At 54.6% G+C, this 14,889-nt stretch overlaps 1 protein-coding gene across 8 annotated transcripts in view; it reads left to right on the forward strand.

The window, feature by feature from the left end:
- The window catches only part of CRHR2 (corticotropin releasing hormone receptor 2), a 47,400-nt gene that overhangs the window by 6,729 nt on the left and 25,782 nt on the right, over positions 1 to 14,889 (forward strand). For 3 of the 8 annotated variants that reach the window (XM_032305582.1, XM_032305583.1, XM_032305585.1), the window contains exons 2-4: positions 2,624 to 2,717; positions 9,253 to 9,417; positions 9,546 to 9,671. In XM_032305582.1, the coding sequence (XP_032161473.1) occupies positions 2,624 to 2,717; positions 9,253 to 9,417; positions 9,546 to 9,671 (385 nt within the window). Of the gene's footprint in view, positions 1 to 1,935; positions 2,004 to 2,623; positions 2,718 to 9,252; positions 9,418 to 9,545; positions 9,672 to 14,889 lie in introns of those variants that run through there. The other 5 variants (XM_032305588.1, XM_032305589.1, XM_032305584.1 and 2 more) reach the window with 4 other exon arrangements.

A 14,889-nucleotide genomic window follows, 5' to 3' on the forward strand; every position in this document is an offset into this window, starting at 1 on the left:
GTCTCTGCTTTCCTTGGCCTACTGAGAGCAGCAACCTCTTCTTTCTCCCTGCCCACCCAGCACTCCCAGCAGCCATGGCTCTGCCCAAAATAGGCACCTCCAGGGTCTGTCGTGATTTAAATTGAGTCAAACCCACCCCATCAACCCCTTGAAGAGAAGAACATCTTTAGCTCTGCTGGGTTATTGGACTGGTGGAGAATTTCCAGAAGATGGAGCCCGGATCTGGGAATTATTCCAAACCCTCCTCTGATCTGCTCACCCAAGCAGCCCAGGTCTGAGCAGCATATCAATACGGAGCACAGCACCCTGTGCCCCAGTGCTCTGCTCAGCGAGGAGGCTCGGCCCCAGCCTCAGCCCATAGCTTCAGATGCAGGGGTAGCCCAGCAATCCCTGGTCCTGGCAGAGGAGGCCCTGACCCTCCCCTCCCCTGTGCACTCAGACTAGACTGTGTGCTGAAAGATGGACAGGAGACACCTGAGTGATGGGGCCACGATGAGGCAGTTGGCGGCTTGGAGAGAAGGAGCTTTCGTTTAAGACGCAAAGTCTGACCCACCTGAGGGTCCACCCTCAACACCATGTGCCTCTGGGTCAAGCATTGCCTCTGCCATGACCTCCAGATGAGGCTGACTCGCTGGAAATTCTGCGTCCCCATGGAGGGCACTACGAGCTGCTTCATAAACAAAAAGGGGCAAGGAGGGGGTTAGGAAACGTATGATGGCTCAGGCCTAGGGCCCCACTCTGCTCAGATCCAGCCGAGGGTGGGACCTCAGAATTGGAAATCCGGGGACCAACAGTGTTCCCTCCCCTTTTTAGCCCACCTCACCCCTAGCAGGGGCTCCCTGGGCAGCAGGGCCTGCAAGGCCTTCCCAATGCCCAAAAGCTGATGCTGAGGAGCTCCCAGTAGCCACTGGGGTATGGGTATAGCTGACCATGGGCCCTAATGCCAGAGCTCTCGGCTCGTGGGAGCCCCTTACAGACACACACACACTACAACTATACTACTCACACAAGTACACATGCCACACAGACATAATACACCCCCCACACACACCCACACTGATCACACACATCACACATGCCCCTGCTCCCCTGCACCTCCTTCTGTTCCCAGCCTCCTGGGGGAGAGTCGGCTGGTCTCAGGTGCAGTGACAGCCTAGGAATGGGGTCCCTGCCACCCTAGGCTCTCTGAGGAGCAGCAGGCCGTGTTCGCCCACCTGGCCAGGAGGGGTTATTTATTAGGAGCTCCAGGCCAGCATGAAGAGACGAAACATGCAGGCCCTGTCCCAGCACAGGAAACAGACTGAGCCAGACGTGGGGGGATGTGATGTTTGAGGGCTATGGGGCTCTACCCCCCGGGAGACATCCTGGGGCAAACATTGACCCAGCTACCAGCGAGGGAACATGTGACCGGCAAGGGAAAGGGGAGGGACTGCCCACTGGTGGGCAGTGCCTTCTAGAATCCCAGAATCAGGAATGTTAGTGTAGGGAGAGGCACAAAAGTCATCTTGCATACACACACAAGACCACAAGTGCATTCACACACATACATACTGGCCACAGCATAGGAAAAAATGATAGCCTTGGGAAGAATAGGAGACGAGAGTTAGAATTCTAGAGTGCCGAGCTCTTGTTAAATCTCACTCTATGCATTCCCCAGCCTCTCTGCCTTTGCACACACTGTGCTCTCTACCTAGGATGCTCTTCCTGGCACCTCCTTTTTAGCTGGGCAAACTCCTACTCTATCTTCAAAGCCCACATCTGCATGACCTTCTCCAAGATGCTGCCCCATTCTGCCTCAGCAAATTGTAGATGCTGTAACAGCTTGGTCCCCCATCCATCCTTCCCACCAAAAGATGGTCCCTCGGAGGCAAAGATAACCACATTTGCTTTATTTCTCTATGTCCAGCACCCATTCTCATGGTTTTTCCAAAAGATGGGGTCCTGGATAGTCTTTATCTTTTAGATGAAATTGCCATAGTTGCATCAAGCATGTCTGTTTTCTGGTGAGTATCCACGTTGGCACAGTGATCCCTTTCTTTTCCCCTACTCATTCTTCTGCCTGACCCCAAAGTGCCACCTCTTCCAGGAAGCCTTCCCTGCTCTCTCAAGTCCAGGTTAGGTGTCTCCTCATAGGGGAGGAGCTCCTATGGTTGTAACTACCTGTTTACCTGCGTAACAGGGAAACAAAGTCACATCGTCTGCTCTCCTCCCCTTCTTTCTCTGCCTTCTGAGTGTAGGGGATCTCTACCTGGCCTGGGACTGTCCCAAGGACATCCAGACACACAGTAGTGTTCTACAAATACTGGTTCGGTAAATGAACAGCTGGTAGACACCCACCCATCCTAAGGAGGAGAGCCCTGGGAACCAGGGTCTGGATGGCTTAGATTCTAGCCTTGGAGGTCAAGCTGCCCTGGACCATTTCTAAGGCCTTGTCAGTGTTCTGGTCCTGACCAAGTAGCCATCCTAATGCATGGCAGCCATTTCCCTCCTCAGTTTCTCCTTCTATACAGCAGAAGTGAGAGAGGTGAGGGCCGAGGGATAGAACAGGGTAGGGGGAACAGGTAGGAGCTGGCAGTGGCTAACCTGGGCCTGACTTTGGCCCCGCGTCCCTCCCATCCTCTAGGCTGCCGGGCCGAGCCGGGCGCCCATGGCCCTGCCCCCATGGGCGCTGCTGGAGCAGTATTGCCTTGGACTCACAACCCTCGCCAACAGATCAGGTATGCGCGTCAGCCCGGGAGATTGGGGGGTGGGTTGGGACCAGGAGAGAGGAGGCAGCTCTCCTGGACCAGACCCAGCTCTGTGGGGTGGTGAATGGTGACTGGCTTCCTGACTCTCATCTCTGTCCTGGGACCGGCCCCTCCCCTATTTGGGGCTCAGGCCCTTCACCAGTGATAAAGGACTTGGCCCTCAGCTTCCAGCTCCCTGCATCTAAAGGAAGCTGGCTGGGCTGGCATGCTAGAACCAAAGGAGGGGGCCCCATTCTGCTTATCAGCTTGAGCAAGAGCGGCAGAAGGTGTGAACCACATTTTCCGGTTGCCGTGACTACAGGTGTCCCCTCCCAGTAAGTGCTTGTAACGCAGCAGCCGGGGCCCCTGAATTCTGACCCCTCGGAGTCTGCCAGCAGTGGACTCCGAGTCCCGGTCAGCCCCTGCAGAGCTCAGAAGAGCTGTGGGCTCTCATAGGCTCTGGAAATCTGTCCCCAGGCCCCACCCAGTGTTCTGGCATTGTCAGGTCTGCACCCACAGGAGCGGCAGAGAGAGACGAGGGCTGGGGAGTGCTCAGGGCCGTGGAGCTCCTGCCAAGGCACAAGGAGGTCAGGGCGCTTCCAGCAGTGGGGTCCAGTCAGGTATCTAAGAGGAAAGCCTTGTGGCCTGCCTTCCTGACAGTGGAGTGGTCCAGAGCTCAGGTGCAGGGGTCAGACAAACTCAAGCCTCCATCTTACCTCTTCCACTTAGAAGCATTGTGGCCCCAATGAGTCACCTAAGCCTTCCGTGTTCACTAACCAGTGGATGCCATGGACTACCACACACCACACACTGTTACACAACAGTAACATATTTTCTCACAGTCCCGGAGGCTACGAATACAAGATCAAGGTGTTGGCAGAGTTGGTTTCCTCTGAGGCCTCTCTCCTTGGCTTGGAGATGGCTGCCTTCTGCCCTGGGTCTTCCCACAGTGCACGTCTGTGTCCTAGGCTCCTTTCTCACAAGGACCCTGGTCTCACAATGGATGAGAGCCAGCACTGATAATCTCTTTTTAATTTCATTACCAATTAATCTCCAAATAAGGTCACATTCTGAGGTACTGAGGGCATATGGATTTAGAGGGACACAATTCAGCCCAGAAGACCACCTAAGCCTCAGTTAGAAACAGGTCTGAGTCGGCCTCAGAGGCTTACTGTGATGTTTGAAGGAGAGATCATGGAGACACCCAGCATGGGCCAAGTCAAGCACCCATCAACCAGAAAATGAGAGCCCCCCCATTTCAGGAGGATCCAACCTTCCCCCCCCACCAGAGCGCTCTGCTCTGAGAGACAATACTGGTTTATCAGGATTCTCCCTGCCTTGCCCTCCAGCACGTAGCACAGACCCTCGCCTTCCCCATGACCACTAGTGGACAGTACCCCACCGCTTCTCCTCTGAGTTTAGTGGGGAAGGACTCAACCTCACCAAATATGAGGCCTCCCCTGCTTAACTCATAATGTCATTCATCTGTTTGCAAACGGGATACATTACATGGATATAATTTGGAAGAAAAAATATTTTTAAAAATTAAAGAAGACAATGAGTATTCATTATTCCACAACCTGGGAATGTTGATAATGTTTATATCCCCTAGGAGTTTATCGACCTATCGAGCCTCACGTTATTTCTTTTGTGTTTTTTTTTTTTAAAGATTTTATTTATTTACTTGACAGAGAGATCACAGTAGGCAGAGAGGCAGGCAGAGAGAGGGGAAGGGAAGCAGGGCCCCTGCTGAGCAGAGAGCCCGATGCTGGACTCGATCCCAGGACCCTGAGATCATGACCTGAGCCGAAGGCAGCGGCTTAACCCACTGAGCCACCCAGGCGCCCTCTTTTGTGTTTTTTAAAGACACATTGATGATTCTGTGTCTACAATTTTGGAGCCGGCTTTCTCCTCTTCTAAGTCAGTGTGAGCTTTTCTCCATGCCATTAAATGAGCATTCTCTATATCCCTGATGACACTGCCCAGCAGCGGTGGTGCGGGCACATCCTCCTTCCTTCACCACGCCTTTAAGATGGGATGCATAGGCAGTTAGGATGCCCTTGGGCCTGAAGAATAGTTTCTCAGGTCCCCACATGAAACTGACCTCATTTAAGTGTCCAGGGATTGAGAAAATGCATGGTGACTGACGTAAGTTCAGAAAGAAGCAAAACCCAACCATCTATTGTTTAGATATACATACACATGATAAAACTGGAAAACTAAGAGCAAGGGAATGATAAACATTTGAGAGAATGTGTCCTCTGGGGAAGGAGTATTTAGATAAATATGTAAGTGGTTGGCAATGATCTCATTTTGGATTTGGTGGTAGATTTAGATTCCTTAAATTTACTACTACATCTGAACTTCCGTAAAAGAGAACTAAAATAAAATAAAGTTAGGCCATGTGTGGGCTAATGATGACAAGTGGTCATAAGTCAAAAGCTGTGACTAGTTCAAATGTATGCCTCTGAGGTCCAAATAAAGGAAAACCACACATAATCATAAGAGACTTCAGGCAGGCTTTAAATGGATTATTTCTGTTTTGTTCGTCAGAGAGGCACCTAATAGGGCATAAATCATAAGGCATGTTATTTGTTCAGTCCATAGGCAATGTAAGGGTCCAAATGGATTCAGAAATCCCTTAAAACAAAGTAACTCCCCAATCCAACATGTGTATGCACACACACACACATACACACCCCGCCGAGTATGGTCAAACGGCCTTGGCCAAGAGAGCCTTGGCCAGAAGACAGAGTTGCTGCCAAGACCTGGAGCATTCTGATGGGTACAGGAGATCAGTCAGTGAACCCAGCCCTGGCATGGGTGGGGGGCGGGTAGAGGAGACAGTGGAAAAATCAACCTTGGTGTGACACAGACCAGCCCTAAGAGATGGAGGACCAAGGAGGCCCTCCCAACCCAGACAAGACAAAGGAGTGCAAAGTCAATGTTTGAATGTTTGAAGGGCACAGGGGAGTCAGCCAGGCTAACTGGAGTGTAGAGCGGTCAGGGCGTTCCTTGCAGAGGGAGGTCTAGAATGGTTCCAGGGGATGATAAGTCGTTCGAAAGAGCATCTGAAGTTTGGCAGGAGGGAGAGCATGAAGGTTCGACAATACGGAAGAGTATTCTTGGCAGTGCTTAAGAGCTGAGCTCCATCCTGAGGGCAACAGGGAGCCACTCTTAAAGGAAGAATGCCATAATCTTAATTACAGAAAAATCACTTTGTCTGCCTAGTGGAAGAGACGGGAGCCCGGTCCAAATGCTGCTGAGGTGAGGACGGCCCAGGGGTTGGAGAGGGGAATTCTTTGTTGTCCATATGTCAATGAGAATGTGGGATTAGAAGGTTGCTGAGGGCCCTGCCCCGTCCCATGGTTGGACTTGAAGATACCATCTCCCCTTGGCCATCGTCCCCTGTGCCAAGGATGTGTGGGGGAAGAGTGTCTGGCCTGGGGGCGCTGTCTCTAATGAGGGGGCGCTGTCTCAAGTGCCTCCAGGCAAGAGTAGGGCACCTTCTGGCCTTAGCCAAGACTCCCCACACGCAGCAGCCCCTGATGACTCCCAGTCAACCCCACAACTTTGACCCAATCTACCTGCTCCTCGTGTATTCATTCTGACTGAGCACAGCCCCGAGAAGAGGCAGAGACAGATCTATCCCCTTAAATCCTATTTTCCAGCTGACATTTGATGGGTGGTGGGGTGAATGAGAGAACGTGTGTGATGCTGTGAAGACATGTGACAGCGAGACGCTGTGTGTATTTCCAGTGTGCTCTGTGTGCCTATTTTGCTGTGCTCTGAAGGACCATGTGTGTGCCCAAGATCGCCTACAGCTGCCCACTGCCACAGCAGCTGACATCAGAGGTGGGCCGGGAACACCTGCCTCACCCCGTGCTCCTCCTGACACATCCCAGCACCTGTCATACTTCCATGAACCTACTTGCATCCTGTCTCCCTAGTCCCCAGGAGACACACAATCATCCCAATACCTCCCCTCCCCGCCCCAACCCCAGTGCCTGGCCTGCTAGAAGATCTCCATCCCGGGGGCCTGCCTTCCTCCACTGCTTCCTTAGTTAGCAAAAAGGCCCCACAGTTTGTCCATTTGTAGTTGGATTTAATCTAGTTGAGGAAATTTTGAGCTCTCTATAGTTTCTTCCTCATTTACCTATTTACAAGCACTCAAGTGAGCTGTAAAATCAATTTGTTCCAAAGCTGCTGCCTTCAGGTCCATCTCTGCCACATCTAGAATAACACACAATTATGCTCATAATAATAGGATCCATGAAGAGTTGGCCCCTGTGTCCTGGAAACCAGGGCACCTTGGGTCTGTGGGTCTCAACTGCCCAGTTGAGATGCAAAACAGCCTTTGGTTCTGCCCCTGAGATAGTCACTTCCCAGAGGGATCTTAAGGATGTGTGGTCTCCCAGTTAAGAGCCATCCAAGTCTTCCAGGCCATCCTACTCGGCAGAAACCTGTATGGGAGGCAAGAAGTCCCTGGCCTCTGGTCACTGGGCACTCACCACACCAGCACAGTGGCTCTGATGATAAGCACCCTAATAACTTAGCTTGATTTTTCACTCTTTTCCCCTGTACTATGATCAGTGTGTGAAGGACCCTCCTTTATGCACGAATACAACTATCCCCGGGTGAAGACGTGGGCTGACCCTGCCAGCCACATTCTAGCCTATGTGGGACCTTGTGGGCTGGGGTTCAGCCTGGGATTGGGGACAGGACTTGGCCTTGGGTTATGTTGTGGACTTAGGTCAGAAACTGGGGTTGGGACTCAACCTATCTTCCCTTGCTCCTGGCACAGGCTACTATGAACACCCAGTGACCTTTGTGTCTTTGGCTATGCAGAGCTAAGCCAAGGGCTCTAACGGTCCATTCAAGAGGTAGAAGACTGGCCTGGCTGGCAGATCTGCTCCTGGTACCTGCCAACAAGAGAGCCCTGGAGAGATGCCAGTGCTCATCTCTGGTCTCAGTGCCCTCTGGCTCTCGGGCTCTGCCTTCCCAGTGACCAAAACATTCACATGGAGAGTGGTGGAACTGGAACATACCAAGGCAGGCCAGCCCCCCTCTTCTCCTCTTTCTGCTTAGGACACAGTGTTAGCTCAGGGTGCTGTTTGCCTTCTCTGGCAGGCCTCTTCCGAGGGGAAGCCAGCAGAGGGGAGGACAAGACTAGTTCCAGCCCAGTGGGGACTGGATCCCAGCTCCCTCTGCCCTCTAAAGATAGAAACACTCAACACACACTCACACACACATGTATACCTTCCTCAGGCTTTGTGTCTCAGAACTCAGAGCCAGAGACTCTCAGGGCTGGGAGGGGCCTCAGAGAACATTTGCAGAAAACGTTCTCCAAGAACTCTTGGAGAAACAGCCCCAAGAATGGGGGTAACATCCAGGGAGAGTAGACACAGAGGCAAGACCAGAACTCAGCCTGAGTTGAGGTGCACCATACCCAGTCCCTGTCTCCTGAGCCCAGATACACACACACACACACACACACACACTCACGCTGGCACGGAAACTAGCTTCGGTTGGTCCCCGCCAAGCCAGGAGAACCAGAGACATGTTCTTACTTCTCACTTTGTTCTCTCTGGATCTCAGGGCAGTAAGACCAGGGTATTCAAAATCCCCCAGATAATTTCAGCCGATTTCTCCCCTGGACTTCCCCCTTTCCATTATGACAACACTCTCCTCTCCCCAGCCACCCAAGGGAGAGACTTGGTGCTCTCCCGGCCTCTTGGCTCCTGCGGGAACCCCCTCCCTCTCTCACTCCTCTCTCCAGTCCCTCCTCACCAGGGCAGGCTGTCTTCTGAAATACCTCTCTACCCCATCCCCATGACCTGGTCTAAATATTCATCCATTCAGGCCACTCGATCTCACTAGACTTTTCCGTGGCCTCCCTGCTGCCCTCAAAGCCCCTCCAATCCATTTCCTTCACATAGGCCACATGGTCTTTTCTAGAGCACACATCTGCACGTGGGCTCTCCGCTCCCCTCTCCGCTCCCTTGCCTCCCGTCTCCAGAGTCCTGCCTCAAGGAGAGAAAACTCAGGCCGCCCAATTGTGGTTCTCGGTTACGGAGGCTGCAGTGGGTTCCCCCGCGCGCGGGTGGGCGCGCTTTGCTGCCCCTTTCAGCCCCGGGGCCTGCGATCCTCCGACGGAGCTTTCCAGCACCCTAGGCGCATCTCCTCGTTCCCCGCCACCCTCGTCCGGACGTTGTCTTGGCCTGAGGAGACGGACTCCGGGCGGGGCGGGGGGCCGAGGGGGCCCAAGGGACCCGGAGGCCTAGGGGGCTGGAGGCTGGGCCGGGCCGACAGGAGCCACCCGGCCCCGCCCCCTGGCGCCGCCATTGGCCGCGACCGAGCGGGTGGACCCGCGGCTCCGCGCGCTCCGCATCTCCTCTCCGCAAGGGTCCCGACTTGGCAGCCCCGGGCGGTGGGGCGCGGTGCCGCGAGGCTGCCCGGCAGGTCGGAGCTGGACGGGCCGGGGCCGGGCCCCCGCGCTCCCCGGACGGCTCACTCTGGCACCCAGTCCCTCGCAGCCACGCCGGGCGCGCACTCACACCCTCTCTGGGCTCGCGGCTCCCGGGCGCGATGGACGCGGCGCTGCTCTACAGCCTGTTGGAGGCCAACTGCAGCCTGGCGCTGGCCGAAGAGCTTCTCTTGGACGGCTGGGGGCTGCCCCTGGACCCCGAGGGTAGGCGGAGGCGACCGCAGCGGGTGGCGCGGGCTCCTTCCCGGCGTGCTGAGTGCGTCCCAGGCCCCGCGCTCTGAGCGCCCCCGGCACCCCAGCTAAGCCCCTCTCTTCTGTCTCCCGTCTCCCAGGTGCCTACTCCTACTGCAACACGACCTTGGACCAGATCGGGACGTGCTGGCCCCGGAGCGCGGCCGGAGCCGTGGTGGAGAGGCCGTGTCCTGAGTACTTCAACGGCGTCAAGTACAACACGACCCGTGAGTGCCCTTCCCCACCCCCCATCCCCCAATTCTCCGCGACGGACTCGGCGCCCGACGCCAGACAAGAGCGGTTTAGGGAGCGGGCACAGCTCTGGACCCGGCGTCGGAGACCTGTTGAGGGCCGCGGCGGCGTGATACCGCTGGCGTTGAGGTTCCCTTACACGCGGGAGGCGCTTCCTCTGTCCCCTGCCCTACTGTAGCTTCAGGCCAGTAAGAGGTCTGATTTGCCCAGAAAGGGAAGAAGGAAATACTTGCTCCCTTTTGAGGATTTTAAGGGCAAATCTCTCACACATGTTATTTACTCTGGTTGCCTGAATTTCACCTTTGTTCACCCAGCGCTACCGGCACGGGGTTGGTGGGGGGTGAGGGTGGGGGGTCCGTATATGCTCGGTTCCCAAATCCCAGGGTGAGTGCGGTGATCAGACTCTTCCTACAAGACAGAAAGGAGGGCAGGAGTCAGGAAAGATGGGGTGAGCACTCGTGTTGAGTGGGGGCAATAGACGCTTCTGGGGCAGAGTGTGTGGGTGACACCTCACCCCTACCGGGATGTTCCAGACTAGCTCTCTGGGCTGTGAGTCAGGACTCCTGGGCAGCGTTACTCCTACTGCCCAGGTGATGTGTGATGTCTGAATCAGGACCACCCCACATTTCCCAGGGAGAACTGCCCAGGCCCTTCTTCCTCCTGGCAAACCACTGGTTGGCTTGACACTCTGGGGAAGCCGGCAGCAGAAGATGCTGGTGGGGTAATTCAGCACAGGCTGTGGGGAACGGGGTTGGGGCAGAGTCTGTGCCCTGCAGGAGGTCTGATGGGTGCCAATGGGAGTGTCTTGTAAGACCATGGGCCCTGGCCCACCTTGACCAGCCACTCACATCAGCAGCCCCACCCCACCAGCATGGAGAGGTCCTCCTGAGACCCCCAGGGCTTCCCTACCTGAAGCCCCTCATCCTGGAAACATCATAGCAACCTCTCTCTGCATATCTGTGTCTGAACAGCAGCACGGCTCCCCATCACCTCACACTGGCACCAGTGCACACACGCAGTCACGCACATGTATGCATGCACACACACGTACACACACACACACACACACACACACACACACCTGTCCAAACCCTCAGGTGCTGAGACCTCCTCTGAGAGCGATGGTTAGAGAATGAGACAGCTGTGCTCGCATCTAATGCTAAGCAGCACTCCCTTGCACCAGTGGAGGGCTCTGGTTGGCCCAGGGAGGAGCCGTGCTCAGAGGAGTCCAACAGCAGAGGTGCTCCTAATGGAAGCTGGTGGTAGAGGTAGGAGAGCCGCTGAGGAAGGTTTCTGCATTATCTGAGAACAAGCTTCCCACCCATGATTAAAATAAACCTCTCTGGGTGAAAATGAAGCAGAAGGAGTGACTTTCATTCTCCTTTCCAGTCCTGAGATTCTGAAACTGTACTTTTAGGGTCTGATGAGATGAATCAGAGGATCCTAGGGTCTCTAGTTCAGACTGGCCCTGGGGACAAAGGGCCAAGTGAGGTGATGAGGCCTCTGAATCCCATAGCCATGGACCTAAAGGAGCTCTTCTCTGGTTCCCCCCTCAGCCTGGACTTCTCCTATTCTCCCCACCAATCTGGAGCTCCCCAACAGTGGGGGGGGGTCTCTTCTTGGGGTGAGGAGTCTCTTCTTCAGAGTTGAGCACAGTATTTCTTCAATCAGCTTATTGATCAGCTACTATGTGCTGGCCACTGTGCTGTCATTGAGGCCCTTGCTCACAATTGCAACAGACAAAGGGAATACAGAGTGACAAACGCCCTGATGGAGGAGAGCAAGGGGGGTGGAGGATGGGGGAAGGGGGACAGGTGAGGCAGAGGAGACATCCCGAAGGAGATGTTGGAGCACATACCAGACCACTCCCCTCACATCAAGTGAGAGGCTCAGAAAAGTTCAGGGCGCCCCCGAGGTTGGCAAATGGAGTGCCAATTAGCTCCCAGTACCTAATGAGCAATTTTCTTAATTTGGACCAAAGTAGCTGCTGGGAAACCGGAGCACAGGGTGCTGGGAGCATGGCCATTAGCCAGTGCAGCCAGCTGAGGTGGGAAGAGCAGAGAAGCTAATGGCAATGGAAATGTGGTGACTGCTTCCTCCCCTGCCCTGCCTCCTGGTCGAGGCTTCCTGTTGCCCCATTGCCTTTGCGGTGGGATCCTTCCTTTACGAAGGATGCAGGGAGGAAAACAGCTCCAATGAGAAGCCTTGGGGAAGAGGAAGAAGAGTTTGGCTCCTCTTCCTGCCCACTCTTGCTAGGCTGCAGCCAACCCCCCACTGAAGCCTCATTCTTCAGAGGGCCGGCATTCCTGGGGTAAGAAAGCAGCTAGTCATTAGTCCCCATGAACTTTCTTCCACTCAGCTGAGCACAGAGAATCTGCCACAAATCGTCCAAGTGCGGATCATTTTCCAGGTGCCAGCTACCACGGGGAGAGCTTTGCCCAGGTGATCCCACTCATCTCCACCTTCTCAATGCCCCACCCCCGAGATATGTAACCCTTTTATGCCCATACTGCAGTCAGGAAAACTGATGCTCAGAGACATGAAGTGACTTTCCCAAGTTATAGTTCATTCCTAGGCACCAGTGCAGGCAGAGAAATCCACAGCACATACTTTTAACCACGGGGCAATGTTGCCTCCAAAAGAGATAGTTTTCGGGGAGAGTTTAGAGGGACAGAAGGACTCATGTCTCCACTCTGGAGGACTGGGGAGGGCTTCGCCCACAGAGCTGGACTTAGGGGGACAGGGAAGATTTTAGCAGGTGAAAGTGGAACAGGTACACAGGAGGAGATGAAACCATGGGACTGTCCCATGAAACAGGGACAGGAGATGTCCCTCGGGACTGGTGAGTGTTGTACAGAGTGTAGGTAGGAGGAGAAAGAAACAGACCAGAGCAGACACGCGGATATTGGTCTGGTGACGCAGGGTGGTGCAGTGGGTTTTGCTGCCCATGCAGGATAGAGCCTAGGGCAAAGGAGGTCTGCTGTGGGGCCCAGAGCCTCCGGAGACAAGAGGAGGGATCAGGAGGCTACTACAGCTGCCCAAGTCTAATGGGGGCTGCAGGAGCCAACTGAGGGGATGGAAGCGGGGGACCGGGGCACCTGGAATATACAGGACTGGGGTGAGATGGGGACTCAGGACGAGTCAGGGATGACACCAGGACAATGCTGAGCTTAGGTGGAGGTATGTTGGCCCCAAGGAGCTGGTGGGACATCTGAGTGCAGATGTCCATCCAGAACATAGTCTGCTGGAAGGGGAAAGCCCAGGAAAGCGCCTTCTGCTAGAGACAAGGCCTTCTTGGATGTGAGGTTAGCTGACAGGTACAGGTGGCCCGTGGGGGAGGACCATTCAGAGTCTTGATAATTTTTACCCAGAGACAATGTCCAGATGCAGCACAGCCAAAGTAAAGGGTGGGACTTGTCCATGGCCACACAAGCTAGTCCCTGCAGAAGCAAGTGAAATGTCTGTGTGTCCAAGTTCCCTCCAGGGTTCTCCCCACTGCCCACATTTCTGTGGCCCAGGTTCTGTGGGCCGGGGTCATCATTTGACCTGTGTTAATGCATTAATCTTTATGCTGACACTTTAATGGAGGTGTAGTGTTATCCTCATACGACACACGGGGAAATGGAGGCACAGAGAAGTTAATTGACTTTCTGAAAGCCACACGACTTGTAACAGCATAAGGATTCCAACTCTGGCTCTGCTGCCTCTCAGAAAACAACTGTGTTGGCTTAAACAGAGAACCGATTAGTTGAAAAGATATCAAGGAGCTTGTGGCATCACCGAGTGGGCTGAAGAACCAGATTTTGGGCCCCTAGCCAAGAGCTCAGGGCAGAGCTGACCCAGTAAGGGAACTCTGCTCTCCCTGAGTGCGACCTGGCCACCAGCTGGGCCACAGTCCGGCTGCCACCAACCTCCCAAGATGCTGAAGCTTCCTACAGTGGCCGCTGGGAGCCTTTCTCCCTGTCTCCATTTTGTGGACCCCAGGTCACCAATGCCCTGGGGGCAGGTGTCTCTGATGGGGCGGGAGAATGTGGGGGGCTCTAGGTCACACACCCTGGCTCTGGAAGGTGAGGGCTCGGCATTTCAGTTCTGGGGCAGGAGGTGGCCTCTGCCTCCCCGCAAGTTTCTTGGAGGCCATATGGGATGCAGATTCAAATTCTATCATAATGTCTACACACAGTATCTACTGGAGCAAGTCTGATCCCCTTCCGGGCCTCAGTCTCCCTGTCTGCAAGGAGAAAGGAAACGGACTAGCCTGAAATAGGCAATATACTCCATTTCCTGCCACCTCCCACCATCCTGAGTGCGGGTGTCTGTGCGTCTCCCTGTCTCTGTCTCTGTTCCTCGCCATGTATGGCTCCAGCTTTGTCTTTGGATGTATTTTCTGTTTCTTTCTGTTTCTCTCTTGTTTTCGATCTCTGCTATTTTCTCTTTTCCTCCTTGCCTCCCTCCATCCTCCCTCTCCAGCTCTCTTCCCCCGGTTCTCCCTTCCCTTCCCACCCCTCCCCTCCATTCTCCCTCAGGCCTCTCTCTCTCCCTCCTCCCTCCTCCTCATTTTATTCTCCCTGCTCAAACACCTCCTCCTGCCTGTTCCTGGGGCCCTCGTGGCTGTGGTGGTTGGTGGGGGGGGATGTTCCCTCCCACATGGGGCCCATGTTCCCCCTGCAGAATTGCTAAATCCAGCATGGCTCAGCTTCAGTCTCTTGCTATCAGACTCCCACCGTGTCCTGTTGGCAACTTCGGGGCCCATGTGCACAGAGGCATCTGCCAGGACAAGGGGGATAAAAAGACACTCCACCCGACCTAAACCCATGGAGAGATCTGGGGGTCCATACTTCCCAGAGCCCCACTCTAGAGATGTGCTGAAGCATGGCTTGTGTTGGAAACACATAAACTGTGTCGTCTCCAGCCAGGGGCATCTTCCCACTGGGTCAGCCTGCTTCTGTAGAAATCCCCTCTTCAGCCCTGAGGAGACATGGTGATAAGAAGGGCTGAACCCTGCCCTCAGAGAATCCCAGGCTGCCTCAAGACCAGACTCACACAAACTAATAGTCAGGGATTGGAAAGAGGGGCTTGATGGGCCCAGGTGCATTCCTGGAAAACTTCCTGGAGGAGGTTCTTGGGAGCGGTTCTTGAAGGTCTTGGAGCAGTGGAGGCTCCACATTTGTGTCATATGAGGGTATGAGCCTCAGG

This window comes from Mustela erminea, chromosome 11 (genome assembly GCF_009829155.1).
Source record: "Mustela erminea isolate mMusErm1 chromosome 11, mMusErm1.Pri, whole genome shotgun sequence".
Lineage (NCBI taxonomy): Eukaryota > Metazoa > Chordata > Mammalia > Carnivora > Mustelidae > Mustela > Mustela erminea.